This window comes from Microplitis demolitor, chromosome 9, assembly GCF_026212275.2.
Source record: "Microplitis demolitor isolate Queensland-Clemson2020A chromosome 9, iyMicDemo2.1a, whole genome shotgun sequence".
In the NCBI taxonomy this organism is placed as follows: Eukaryota; Metazoa; Arthropoda; class Insecta; order Hymenoptera; family Braconidae; genus Microplitis; species Microplitis demolitor.
Window position 1 is genome coordinate 18,796,424 of NC_068553.1, and position 14,504 is coordinate 18,810,927.

At 29.4% G+C, this 14,504-nt stretch overlaps 1 protein-coding gene across 1 annotated transcript in view; it reads right to left on the reverse strand.

Annotated features, from left to right (window-relative positions):
- The window catches only part of LOC103578640 (polypeptide N-acetylgalactosaminyltransferase 2), a 68,403-nt gene extending 54,581 nt beyond the window's left edge, over positions 1 to 13,822 (reverse strand). Inside the window, exon 1 of the mRNA XM_008559778.3 lies at positions 13,384 to 13,822. Within this exon, the coding sequence (XP_008558000.1) occupies positions 13,384 to 13,473 (90 nt within the window). The 5' untranslated portion in view covers positions 13,474 to 13,822. The remainder of the gene's footprint in view (positions 1 to 13,383) is intronic.
- Between the last annotated feature and the right edge of the window lie 682 nt (positions 13,823 to 14,504).

A 14,504-nucleotide genomic window follows, 5' to 3' on the forward strand; every position in this document is an offset into this window, starting at 1 on the left:
AATAGTGATGAATGGAAAGTAAAAATAAATATAAATGTTGACATAAGATATTAATAGTATCAGGTGTCAATGGCACCCAAGTGCTGATAAATAAATTTTTTAAATTTCCATTGAAATCGGAGTTTTTAAATTTTAATTTATTGTGAGCCGAGTAATTTAAACAAAAGACTTTTCATTTGTTTTGTATTTAAACTGCAATTGACTAACGAACCAGAGTTCGATTTTCGGTAAAACCGGAAATTTAAGGCGAAGATGTAATGAACGTTGAGGTAAAGCCAAGTGGGCAAAGTCACTTTAGGTTTGGCAATTATTCGGCAAACAAAGATGTCATGACTTAGGAACTAATGATGGGTAAACTGAAACCGGAAGTGCTGGAATTTTGGTGGCAATATTATCGATTATTTCGGTTAATAAATTTAAATTACTATTATTATTGCGCTAATGATAATAACAGTAACAATGGGACTGAATAAAGTTTGAGTAAAGAAAAAAAATAAGTAATTTAAATTATATAGAGTAATAAACGTGAAGAAATTTTTAAATCCGATTAAAAGACCATGAACGAGAGCAGTTTCTACGTGAGGATGGTGTAAAATTAAACTCAATGTACTTTTATCGTTTCACACTATTCCCACAGACATACGTAGTTAATCCCCGCATTATACTGACCGTGTCATTACGGCGTTATGACCAGTCCATGACAATAGCTCCCTTTGTTAGATTTTAATCCCGGATTTTTGAATTATTTTAAAAATGATTCAAAAATCCTCAGTATCGACTTCACCTAGCAATATTACGGTAACCGTTCAACTTAAATAGACTTCATGGGAGGTCACTGAAAAGGAAATTTAGTTATCTATAACTTTTGTCCTGTCAAAAAATACTCTAGGACCGATAGTTTTCAAGTTACAGCCATTTGAACAATAGCAAAATTTTGATTTTCCAAAAATTTATGTCGTCTGACTTTACATGGCTGTAACTTTTGAACCGTCGGTCCTAGAATTTTTTTTTAAGAGACCAAAGTTGTAGGAAATCGAATTTCCTTTCCAAAAACCACCTATAATGTCTGTTTATTTCGAATAGCTACCGAGATATCGATAATTCAAAATATGGTATTTTGAAGATAAACCTACTGGGTGTTAATTCATTATTTATTAATTTATTTATTAAATAATTAATAGAAGAGTATTGATATGAGTGATAATACTCGAGTAATTACATTCCAATCATAAGCAAACACTAGAGACAAAGCTGGAGGTAGTACAAATAGTGATGAACATGAACATAATTGATATAGATTGATATACACACTATATATGGAGTTATATATATGACAAGTATGCAATAGCGATGTGAGGAACGTAGGAAGTTCATCCAGGTCAGTCGCGTTATCAATCATCGAGCTCATGAATGGACCACCGAGTTCAGGGCAATATCATAACTTTAATAAAAAATCATTTTTACTCCGTTACGTATTTTTTTCTCTCCTTCCGCTTTCTCATGTTTATTCCCCTCATATTTTTTATGTCTAGTCTTTGGAAGCGACGTCTTCCCCAAGACTGACGGAGTCTGAGGGAAAACTTGCGGGTGATTGATAGACGAGATGAGATGAGTACTTAAGGAGGAGGGCCAATGGGAGATCAGTAAGAAACTTCTCACCCTCAAGCTCTTTTCATCCAAAGTCTTTGAATATATATAGATACACATAGATATAGATATAGGTATTGATATAGATATGATGAGACGAACTAGAAGATTATGAGTTTTAAATTTCCCTCGTCACTTTGCGATCGGGTATCACGAGAGTTGAATAATTTTATTCAAAAAATACCTCATTTCAATTTCAATAAATTCATTTTATTTTCATTTAAATTCATTATTTTTTAATATGCAACCGGTTAATAAAAATTTCAAGTTTCAGCACGGAAAAGTATTAGAAATTTTTTTTAAAAACTGTTTTATCACGATATTAATAAAAATATTATTTTTCAAGAGTTTTCGAACTGAAAAATTTATAGAGATGAATTTTTTATAGTTTTCAAGTAGGAATATTTCAAAAAGTATGTTTTCATGAAGAGAAAATTATAATTTAAAATTTTCGAAGATTTACTGCTGAAAAACGGATCAAAATTTGATTTTTCAAATATTTCAGCCCGAAAAGTTGATGAAAACAAATTTCTGAAGGTTTTTCGAATAGAATATTAAGAAAAAATATTTTTTCAAAGATTTACTGCTGAAAAACGGATCAAAAATTGATTTTCCGACTATTTCAGCCCGAAAAGTTGATGAAAACAAATTTTCTGACCGTTTTTCAGTGAAAATCTCAACAAATGTAAATTTTCAAAATATTTTCCTCTCAAAATATCAACAAATTTTTTTTTCAAAGCATTTCCACTCTAAATAAACTATAAAGATGCAACTTTTCGTGGTTTGGAGTCAAAACATTGTGAAAAATAATTTTCCAACTTTTTTTCGAACTAACAATAGATAAAAATAAATTCTAAGAAAGATTCCAAGTTAAGAATTCTATTAGATTTATTTTGTCACGAATAAAAGTTAAAAAATAAATAAATAAATAGATAAACGGATTGAACAATAAATGTACTGTAGCGTAAAACCACGTAATGCAGTGTTCAATAAAAATCCTTTGATTTGATTTTCCACGCGTTTCAACCCCCAATCCTTTTCTCTTCTTTCTTCCCAACTATCCCATCCCATTTCCACAACCCCGTCATCTCCAAGTTGTCTTACGTTTTTTAACGGCACGTTGCCCACCAATAGAAGCTGCAGCACATCGCTTTGTCATATTTTACACTCACCGACTCCAACTCCCTCAATCTCAATGACTTTTCATCCACTTTATTTATAAAACAGCTAAAAACAAAAACCCGACCCAGCCCAACCCAGTCCAGCTCAACCCATTTTCCCCTATTCCACTCGGCCAATCAAACAAACATTTTTAAAACCAACCACAGTTTCAAATCCAACAAAAAAAATCAGAGCAAAAAAAAAACAAATTGAATTCTAGCAGAAAAAAGTGCACGTATGGCAATAAAAGAATTTTATCCAAACGCCTCGAAAGATTTCTCTTTATTTCGACATCACGGATCTGCCAATATTCTGCCCACGAGAAATCGTGCCAAACTATTTTCATTGCTATCTATCCTATATATTTATATATATGTACGGGTAAGTATAAAAGGGATGACTCTAAACAGAAATTGAACGAATAACGGAAGCAGAAGTTGAGTTTTAAAGGACAACGAGAGAGTTTGGTCAAAGGAGCCTTCACAAAAGCGCAACGTTGAGTTGCTCATAGACGAACTAGCTTACGAAATCCTAGGATATCCTTCTTACCCTCCCTTCATTCTCAACTTTATACCCTTTACCCAACTAGAAACTACCCTAGAGTAAGCTGGCGAGCTACTCCATACAAACTACAAAAGCATCAGCGCCTAGACCTTACGGACCCGGACCTAGACCTAAACCCAGACTACACTAGAGTTTAAGCTCAATTGACAACCTCTCTTTCTTTATCCCTCATTCTAAAGGATTTCCTTGGCTATCATTTTCTGATCCTTACTTTCTAACCTCGATACTGCTGCTAAATTTCACTAAATTCTACGAGATAATCTTGTTTCATTGCAAGTGGAAGGAAAACTTTTTGAAACCAGTGTAAGTATCAATTGCTCTGTATCAATAATAGTAATAGTATCAATAATAACCGACTCATTGGTTTTAGACCCAGGGTACATGGATCCGAATCCAAGAACAAGATTTTTGACCCCATGTTCCAGGTTCTCGCTTCAGGAAGTCGCCACAGGGGGCGGTCTGCAAAAGTACGCAGGGGTTAGGAAAATTTTTTAAAACGCAGCTATAAATGGCGGGAAGATTTAAAACAATAAAGACGAAAGTATCAAAGGTCAGTATAGAGATTGTTTATTACAACCTTACAATAATAATAATGATAATGATGTAAATTTGTGGAGGTAGATTGTGCGGGACTAAAAGAAAGTCCATATGGGCAAAGAGGCGATACGCAGGATGACTTCAAATTAACGTACATCAAGCATCAGAAACTGGTGAATGCTAGTAGGATATATTATTTATATATAATAATAAGAAATTTCCTTAGACCGGTTTCGACGAATTTGGAGCAACCAGCCGTCGGCAATAAAAATCACGTAGCATTTAGTACCGTTACAAACTAGTGATCTCAACACCGTCCACCCATACCCATTTATAGTTTTTTTATTTTATTATTTCTTTTTTAAATTTATAAATAGCTCTTGATAAAATAATATATTAATAATATGCATACTCATAAATATTTATTCAGTCGTTACTGCAAATTTGTAATTTAAATAATTACTTTTAAATATTTGATATGACTGAATTAAAATTTAAGTAGACAGGTATAGATACCGGAGATTAAGACAAGTCAATATAATAATAAATACTTTATAATTACTTGAATTTTTATTTTAATTTTATAACTTCTGAGCGCGGTATTGTAAATAAAAGTGAGTAAACATACATTTTTATATAAGATTGAGTATGCGGATGCGTTAAGCGGTTAGTGTTCTAAGTTGGACAATTCAATAAAATCTAATCATTTATCGAGTGTTAAAAATTATAAGTAAATTTTTTTTTCATATTTTTACTTGGAATAAAAAAAAAAATTTTTTAACTGCGCGAAACAAAATGGCGCGAAAATTTTTTTTTTAAATTGCTCGGGGCAAAATGGAGCAAAAAAATTCTTTTTTGAATTGCGCGAAGCAAATGGCGCGAAAAATTTTTTTTTAAATTGCGCGAAGCAAAATGGCGCGAAAAATTTTTTTTTTAAATTGCGCGAAGCAAAATGGCGCGAAAATTTTTTTTTTTAATTGCACGAAGCAAAATGGCTCGAAATTTTTTTTTAAATAAAATAATTTATGAAATAAATAAAAATTACAGTTGCGTTGTCTTATGACGTAAATTTTATTTCTGATGGTCGAAATAGAAGTGAAAAATAAATTTTTACCGTAATCATGATTGCTATAATGTAATATATGAATGTATGATAAAAACAATATTCACGGACATTAAATGGATAAGTGAAAGAAAGAGATAGGAAGAGTCAACATATAAATTCCAGATCGTCAAGGACGAGTGGAGAATGGGAACGAGACCTTTCTTTCACTCTTTCATTTTTTATCTTTATCTTTCCCGGTTAGGTGCAAGGTGTAAGAGCAGTCTGGTCTAGTGTCTAATCTTATGGAACATCTTTCATCACGGATTTCATGCACTGGCTGCAATAATCCCTGACATTTAGTGCGCGCTTTATCATCATTATCGTACGTTATTGATGCGGTAATATATAAATCGGTTTTTTTATTTTTTTTTTATACCGAAGGCCTTATTATTTTATTTTATTGTTAAATTCAATTTATTTAATTACTCAATTTCTACTTTATGTTTTAGTTAATGGAGCCGGATTAAAAATTTTTTTTTTTTTTTTTTAAATTTGAGTTTTGATGAAGTGGAAAAATTATTTGAACTTAAAATTTAAAAATGATTTTTGACAGAAAAAAAACAATTATCTATTTAAATAAAAAAAAAAAAAAAAAAAAAATTAGTACTGAACAATGGCGTGTCTGTATTTTTTGCCTATGAAACCGTAAGTTAATCAGTCTCGGTAACATCGTGAGTGCAAAGCACGTTGAGGGCACGATAGTAGAATCTTTTTATATCTATTTTTTTTTTTTATTTTTATTTATTTTTCTTCTACTTTACGGCGGCTATAGCATCTCGTTTGGTTTCATGGCCGCTGGCTCGTCATTGCTTCTTTTTAGCGGGCTCGACTAATCCAACGTAATTAGACTGCGGGTGTGGTGTACACTACACCAGTACACAGTACAAAGGATGCACGAGAAAAAGAGAATAAGAAGAAGGAAGAAAAAAAAATTAGCATTAAATGAAAAAAAAATATAAAATAAAGACGCTAATCAGGTTAACATGACACGCGCTTTTCTTCATCGATTCCTATCCCTCAAAAATGAATCATGAGTTTTTAAATATTTTTACCCCTTGTAATTGATATTGATGATTAATTTTTAAAAATAAAATGCATTATTATTTACTGCCATTTTTTAAAAATTAGTATGAGCCCCGTACATTTATTAAATATATGAATGTAAATAAGTATATATTTATTTGGGTTATGAACAAAATGAAAAGGGTTTTTGTGGTGGAACCAGAAGATACCATGACATTTCCCGTGACACTAGACTGGCATAAAACGACATATATATATAATATATACGGCAAAGCTTAACAAAGGATTTCACTGCAATAAATCTCACTCGAACTTTACTCTTCTTCCTCCCACTCTACCTCTCTCTTTTTTTTTATTCACTACCTTCGCTATATTTTTTCACTTGCGAGGTCAAAAATTAACTACCATTGTCAGCTCATTTTTTTTTTTTTTTTTAATTAAAAAAATTTCATATTAGTTTTAAAAAATTAAAATTATTTACTTATTTCAAAGAGAGACAAAAAAATATTTTTGTAATTTATGTCCTGGCCAATTTGTAATAAAAATTTTATGACTTGTTCTAAAATTTTAAATAACAATTTTTTTTTTTTTTATTTATTTTTTTATTTTTTTTAAGAAAGTTCAGGATCTCTAGACATCTTTTGAAAAATGGTTAAATAAAAACTTAATAGCATAATATAGTGAAAAGAAGATTTTTTAAATTGCTGACGATGCCAAGTTAAAACCCAGTATATAAAAGTTTATATATTTATATATATATAAATGTATATTTGAACATTAGCATTGCCTAGACGAAAAGTACCGCCATCAATATTATCTCTCAGTGCTCGACTTTACTAATGCTTCACTTTATATATATTTATATATATTATCTTCCTAACGCTGCAAGTAGGAAAACAATGCGACTGTAATTAATTACATTACTTATTATAAAATCATTTGAAACTTAATTTTTAATTTAAAAAAAAATAATAATAAAAATTTATTACCTCAGGCAAATTTAATATTAAATATTCAAATCATAAAGAAGTTATTTCAGTCTACAAATAAATATTTGAGCTTTTGCAAATGTGAAAATAAATTTTTAGTGGTTTTCATGCTAATTTAAAATTTATCATCATTTTAATTATGATTGTCTGTGAGAATTGTAATAAATATATGAAATGTAATGTTATTTAAAGAATTAAATTTTGAATAAATAGTAGAGGGTTGTATATTAAAAACAAGTAAACATGCATTGTTTCATAAAGAATTGCGGGAAAATAAATTTATTTGCATGAAAAAATTTTTTTTGTTTTCCTTGCTATTTTAAATAAAAGTAAAAAACATTTTTTTTTTTTAATTACACAGTTAATTTTCAGGGTAAATTTTTTTTCGTAAATGTAATATGAGAATTAAAAATTCATGTAAAAATATAATTGGGACACTTGCATTCTCAATTAACGAGGGAAATTTTCGCGGTTTAATTTAAAATTTTTTTTTATTGCAAATCAAATATGTAGGATTCAAAAATGGAAAGTAAATAAATAAAAATATTTATTGTGAAAAAAAGGCAAATGTTAAACAAAAAGTAAGATAATTATTTGGACAAAAAAAGAGGAAAGAGTAAAAATTTCGGGCGAAAGCAAGACGGGCCTGGGGGAATTTAACGCTCAGTTTCCACCAGATTTTTCAAACGAAATACCTGTCTGATATCCGGGGTAAACGAGTGGTTGACTCAGTTATTTTTTTATATTTTTTTTTTCCACCCTCTCCTCGGCCTTCCTTGTCTCCAGTGTAACGTTAGCGAATTTAGTTACCGTCACGTGTGTATCTCGAATATAGGATTCAAAATACCGCAGTGCGTCGTATTTATTCGTTTAAATTTTATTTCACAGCTTTCCTTTATCTCCAAAAAATATTTTTATTATTTTTATGCTCTACACACGCGTTAATCACGATTACACACGGATAACACGCGACATTTTTTTTATACTAAATAAATTTATCTCATATTTAGTGACATGAATAAATAATATTTATATAAAATAATAACAAATATTAATCCGTTTAAATTTTACAAAGCCCCAATATTTTTTAAATATTTAACCCTAGTGTTTTTTTATCAACACAAAAAATTATTTACCGTAATCCGAAAAAAATAAATTTACGTATATATTATTCAAAAATTTTTAGTGCAACAAATAGCAAAGTTTGTCGTACAAATTTATTTTACCTCAGAGGATAAATAGGACAGGGAGGAAAAGTATCGAACGCGTTTCTATCGCAATAGATCTAGTGATTTAACAGTAAAACTAAAGTTACTTCAAACAGCTACCAGCTCTTGAGGTATGTCTGTGTTGTGTGTAAATGTAAAGGGTACTGGAGTACCTTTTCAGTATATAACGATAGAATACGAGCTACTAAAGATAAATATATAGCGGAAGGCGGGGAAAATGGGACGGCTAAGGAAATAATGGATTTTTCTGCATGGAAATGCGCTGGATTTTCTTTTTTATTTGAATTTAAAGATTGAACCGAATTTACAGTGCCACAGAAAAAATTTTTTAGGGGTGGGCAAAACGGACCACCTTAAAAATTAAAAAAATTTTAGCGCTAAAAATTCACTAAAATGACAACAAAAATCTACCGAATTTTGGGGGTAGGTTGGATTGCCCATCTTACCCTGGTATTGTAATGTAGAGAGTAGTAGAGTACTGTAGTGTGTGCAATAATGTAGGGGTAGAAATAGATGCCACAGTAGGTAAACTTCTGTCGAAGGAGAACCAACGCACGTAACGCACATAAATGCTGATATAGACACCCTTAGACCCTAGTCTGCTAGTCTACACTCCCTAGTGACAAAGCCTTTGACCCTAGTAGACTGCTACCCCAAGTATCGTGCACCCAGCTCGAGCTCGAGACGTTAAACCCTCATAAATCGATCTATTCTCACGACCCGCCCTTTATTTTTCCATTTTTTTTTTTTTTATATATTTTAATATCCGATTTTCTCAATAATATTTATATAAAACTCATCAATAAATATACTACATATTTTTAAATATTTGAATTTCGTTAATTTTTTTTTAATTTGAAAATATTAAACGCGCGGGAAAAATTGGCCAGACATTAAATTTTTTATAAAAAATTAATTTTTCAATGACTAAATTTTTTTTTTTTTTTTTAATTAATTATGTAATTAATTATTGGTAATGAGGATGTCAACACAGTAATTATTAATAACTGTAATTATTTATAGCCGATTTAAAATAAATAAAATAGAGAAAAAAATTTATTAAATTATGTGAAGTCTTTAAATAAATGGCCTGTGTTGGTAATTAATTAAAACTGTGATTAATTAGCGAATTGACATAAAGAAAAATATAAATATAATGGTATTTAATATTTTACAAGATTCATTATCGGACATTTGGAATTGGATCAGTTGAAACGCGAATTCAAATCTATATCACTATCAGATGTGTTAGTATACTGAGTAAATATTCATATGTATATATGTATATATGTATATAAATAAATATACAAAACGAGAGAGTAGTTAAAGTGTTGTGGAATGAGAGACGAAAATGTCAACTCAATAAAATACAAATTCACCCAAGCATTGATACAAAACACATGCATCCAATTTTATATATCTACATATTGGTTCATCTGCTCTCATCCCATTCTCCCCCTCTCTGCCCCACCCTCTCCCCCTTTGTATCAAGTACTCCAATATTTATTAGTACGCATTGCTATTATTTATGCGGTTTAAAATTAATGTAGTTTTATTATCTGACTTTATACTTAAATGGACTGTAGTTATTTTAAAATTTTCTAATTATTCCAATACTTACGGATTATTATAACACATGAATGATTCGAATAATTATCAAATTTGATAATGATTTGAACACATGAATAATTCGAATAATTGAAAAATTTACGAATAGTTCGAATACTTACAAAAAATTCGAATATTTACAAATAATTCGAATAGTTAGAATAATTATAAAGTTTGATAATGATTTGAACACATGAATAATTCGAATAATTGGAAAATTTACGAATAGTTCAAACACAAAAAATTCGAATATTTACGAATAACTCGAATAGTTTGAATTATTCTAGAATTTATGAATAATTCGAATAGTTCGAATAATTATTGAGTTTACGAATGATTTGAACACATGAATAATTCGAGTAATTGAGAAATTTACAAATATTTCGAGTACTTGGAAAAAATTCGAATAGTTACAAATAATTCGAATAATTATTAAGTTTGCGAATTATTTGAACACATGAATAATTCGAATTATTGGAAAATTTACGAATAGTTCGAATACTTGGAAAAAAATTCGAATAGTTACAAATAATTCGAATAATTATTAATTTTGCGAATGATTCGAACACATGAATAATTCGAATAATTGGAAAATTTACGAATAGTTCAAACACATAAAATTCGAATATTTACGAATAACTCGAATAATTCGAATAGTTTGAATAATTATAGAATTTACGAATAATTCGAATAATTTGAATAATTATTGAGTTTACGAATGATTTGAACACATGAATAATTCGAATAATTGGAAAATTTACGAATAGTTCGAATACTTACAAAAAATTCGAATATTTACAAATAATTCAAATAGTTCGAATACTTGGAAAAAATTCGAATATTTCCAAATAATTCAAATAGTTTGAATAATTATAGGATTTATGAATACTTCGAATAGTTCGAATAATTATTGAGTTTACGAATGATTTGAACAAATGAATAATTCGAATAATTGAAAAATCTACGAATCATTCGAACATTTACAGCTAATTCGAAAACTGACGAATACTTTGAATTATTCGAATAGTTTATATTATTATAAAACTTAACGAATAATTCGAACATTTACAACTAATTCGAACACTTACGAATAATTCGAATAGTTCGAGTAATTAGAAAATTTAAAAATGATTTGAACACATGAATAATTCGAATAATTTGAAAATCTACGGATAGTTCGAATACTGACAAATAATTCGAACACTTACGAATAATTCGAATACGTATAAAATTTTAAAATTATTTTAAAACTCACAAATAATTCAAATTTCCTAACAATTTTATAAAAATTTCGTACCAAATATAAATATTCGATTTGAACTACTATTCAAATACTCCTGAAATATAAAAACATACATTCATATATTTATTTATTTATAAGCAATCAATATCCAAAAAGACATAAGTCAAGTTATATTGGTCGGAAAAAGTCGTAAATAAAAAAGTAAAATTACTCGAGTAGTTTAAAACGCCGTATGTTGGATTGAACTTGATGGTAATGGCGCGCAAGTAACGGCGTCTAGCGCGACAATACGTGCGTCAATGTGCGACAATAAAATATTTTTATCGACAAATAAATTAAAAATGTTTAAAAAAAAATCATATATATATTTCTATAGAACCAGAGCCGACTAATTACCGACAAGACTGCATAGATCTTGATTACATTAATTTGCAGAAGCTCATCGACACGAAAATGTGCTCGGTAGTGAAAGAATAAAGGGAGAGTGAATAAAATTCAACTGCATGAGAATGTATTGTTTTAAATTTCCGGATCTCATTGTCAAAGTCCGCGGGTATCCCGAGGGAAAAAGATGACAGATAGGAGTGAACAGAGAAGGAAACAACTGGATGATATGGATGGGTTGCGGTCGTTGAAAAAAGAGAAAGAGCCAGTTCTACAAAGGAAAATATAAACAAAAGTAAATAACTCTCTCTCATTGGTACATTTTGTAAATTCTCTTTAGCATTAATTGTTTGTTGAAAATTTTAAATTATTTTAAACCGCACAAATAACAATCATTGTAATAAATACAAATTGTCAACCAAGTTTCATTGTTCAAAATTCCCGCCACTCTTTTCATAATTCAAATTATTAAATAATCAATTACTCGAACGTTTCCGCGTTATTCAAACTGCGGTTCGGCGCTAATTGCTCCAACTTTATGGCAATTGAAGTTTTTTTTTTTAAATCAATCTTACGGTTCTTTCTTACGGAAACTAGAGCAGCCAGAGACTTCCGCTTGGTTTAAAAATAATTCAGGACTTTATGAATAAACTGAAGCTCATTAATTTTCAATATTTAAACTTTCAATTTTTTCGCGGGTTTCAAATTTAAATGAAAATAAATTTTTTATAATTTTACGGCCAACAAATAAATATAATGGCGCGAATTTATGAATTCAAAATTTAAAATAAAAAAATATTTTGTTTTTTGGTCGACCATCAAAATTTCGAATTAAAGGTTCTAACAAAAGTCTCATTCTACACACTGTGTACTACACACTGAATAATTGTAAACAATAGAACAAAAAAAAACTGCTTGTAAAAATTTTTTTTTTTTAGAATTTACTGGAAATGAAACTGTGTCGTGAAAAAATTTTTTAACAAAACGAAATTAATTTAAAAATAAACATAACCGTAAACATGTTGTTGATGGGCTAGTTATATCATTATGACATCTGCAAAAATAGCAACGTAACACATGGTTAAAACGTGTGTAGTCTCAAACTTGGCATCAGAAAATTTTATTCGCGAAGTCGCGAACTAAATTAAACAGTAGCTGCATAAAAAATTCAAACTTTTTTCTACTAATGACATAAATTCATATATACATATATATAAATTTATACATAGAAAAAAAAATTTTTTTTCACTTCAGTAAATTTTTTATGAATCTCCAGGTAAAAGATCAACAATTTTCGGTTTTATTTTACCAAATCAATAACAAAAAAATAAAAATATTCGCATGTAGAAAATTTGAAAATTTATATGCGCAATTTTTTGAATATTTTATTTTTTTATTTATAAATTTTTTTTGCTCAAAGAAAAATATTTCCCGCCACGAGAAATTTTTATTTTAAATTCATAATGCAAAAAATTCTCAGGAAAAATAAAACTTTTTTTTGCGCCGATATATATAATATATATGTAGACAATTAAATATCCCTCGACACTCAAGTAATCCACGAGCTCTAAACACGAACTTGGATTAGAAAATAGTTTAAGTTTTAACCTCTAGCAACTTGAAAACAGAAACTGTCGTGAATATATCAACCTAATAAACCTCAACATATTTAAAAAAACCATAAATAATAATAATAATTATTATAATAAACCCCATAATTAATTCGCTTTAATAAACAACAAAAAACACCAAGAATTTGAATTTTCGCGGGAAAATTAAAATTAAAAAAATTTTAATTTAAATGCGTGCAGTGACGATATTCAAATGGACTCATTAGTGAGTTGACAATAAAATTCAAATAAATAAAAAATAAAGCGGGAAAATTTGACTCACCTTGTTGTCTCTGGAGCTGTGGTAGTAATAAACGAAAACAAACATCCAGGCACAGGAAAGCAGGAGCACAATTTTAACATTTCGCCTCATAGTTGTTTGATATTTAAAAAATATATAGACGTATGTATTTTAAAATATCTGTAGTTTATCTGAGTGAATTGCGAATCCCAGCGAGCTCTTCTCTCGTTTATCGACCGTAGCCACCAGTAAAACTGACGTTTCCCCACGTAGAACGCGAACGACAAACCCTTATGACAAACACGCGAATTATCGGGCACTTATTTTTAGTACCTGGTACTGAGGTTGAGTTTTAAATTGTTTTTGCTACACGATAGACCACTAACATGCACACACAACACGCAATTTATAAACAAACCTGATAGTAAATATTGTAGTTTATTTATTTTTGTTACTGTGGTCTGACTACCGACGAATACCAGCCGGCAGCCGAAGCCCTACTGATTTAAATGATCGTGAGAATGTCGTGCGCGCGTAACATTGCAGGTGACGCTTCGGGCATCAATACGAAACCCACCGGAAGCTTACGAACTAGTACGAGTGGGAACGAACTCAGGCGGGGATAACTGAAGACTTCCGGGTGCTGACGGAAAGTTACGAACTTTAACGGAGTAGCCCGAAGCCCGTGAAATTAAGAATTTTAAATTATTTTTTTTTTTTTTTAAGTCTTTTAGACTTTTGGCGGTAAGTAGAAAATTTGAAAAATTATTTTAATGAATTTTTGGAATAAAAAATAATTGAGGAAATAAAAAAAAAATTTTAAGAAAATTTAATGAAAATAAAAAAAATGGATTGGATCCTAGGGTAAAAAATTTATTAATAAAATTAACATTAGAATTTTTGAAATTTTTAAATTCCCGCCATTATTAAAATAATCAGCTGATTAGATTTTAAGGTTAGTTGGGTACATATTTATATATATATGAACTTTTGAACTTACTTGACAAAAAATTATGTCAAAATTTTCAAAAATTGTGACATGGGGACATGCGCAGTAGTAAAATTCCTATAAATTTTTTTTTTTTAAATTTATATTCAGGATTTAGGGAAAAAAAAAATGAAAATTGTTTGTGGTTTTTTTGGATAAAAAAAAAGTAAAGTGA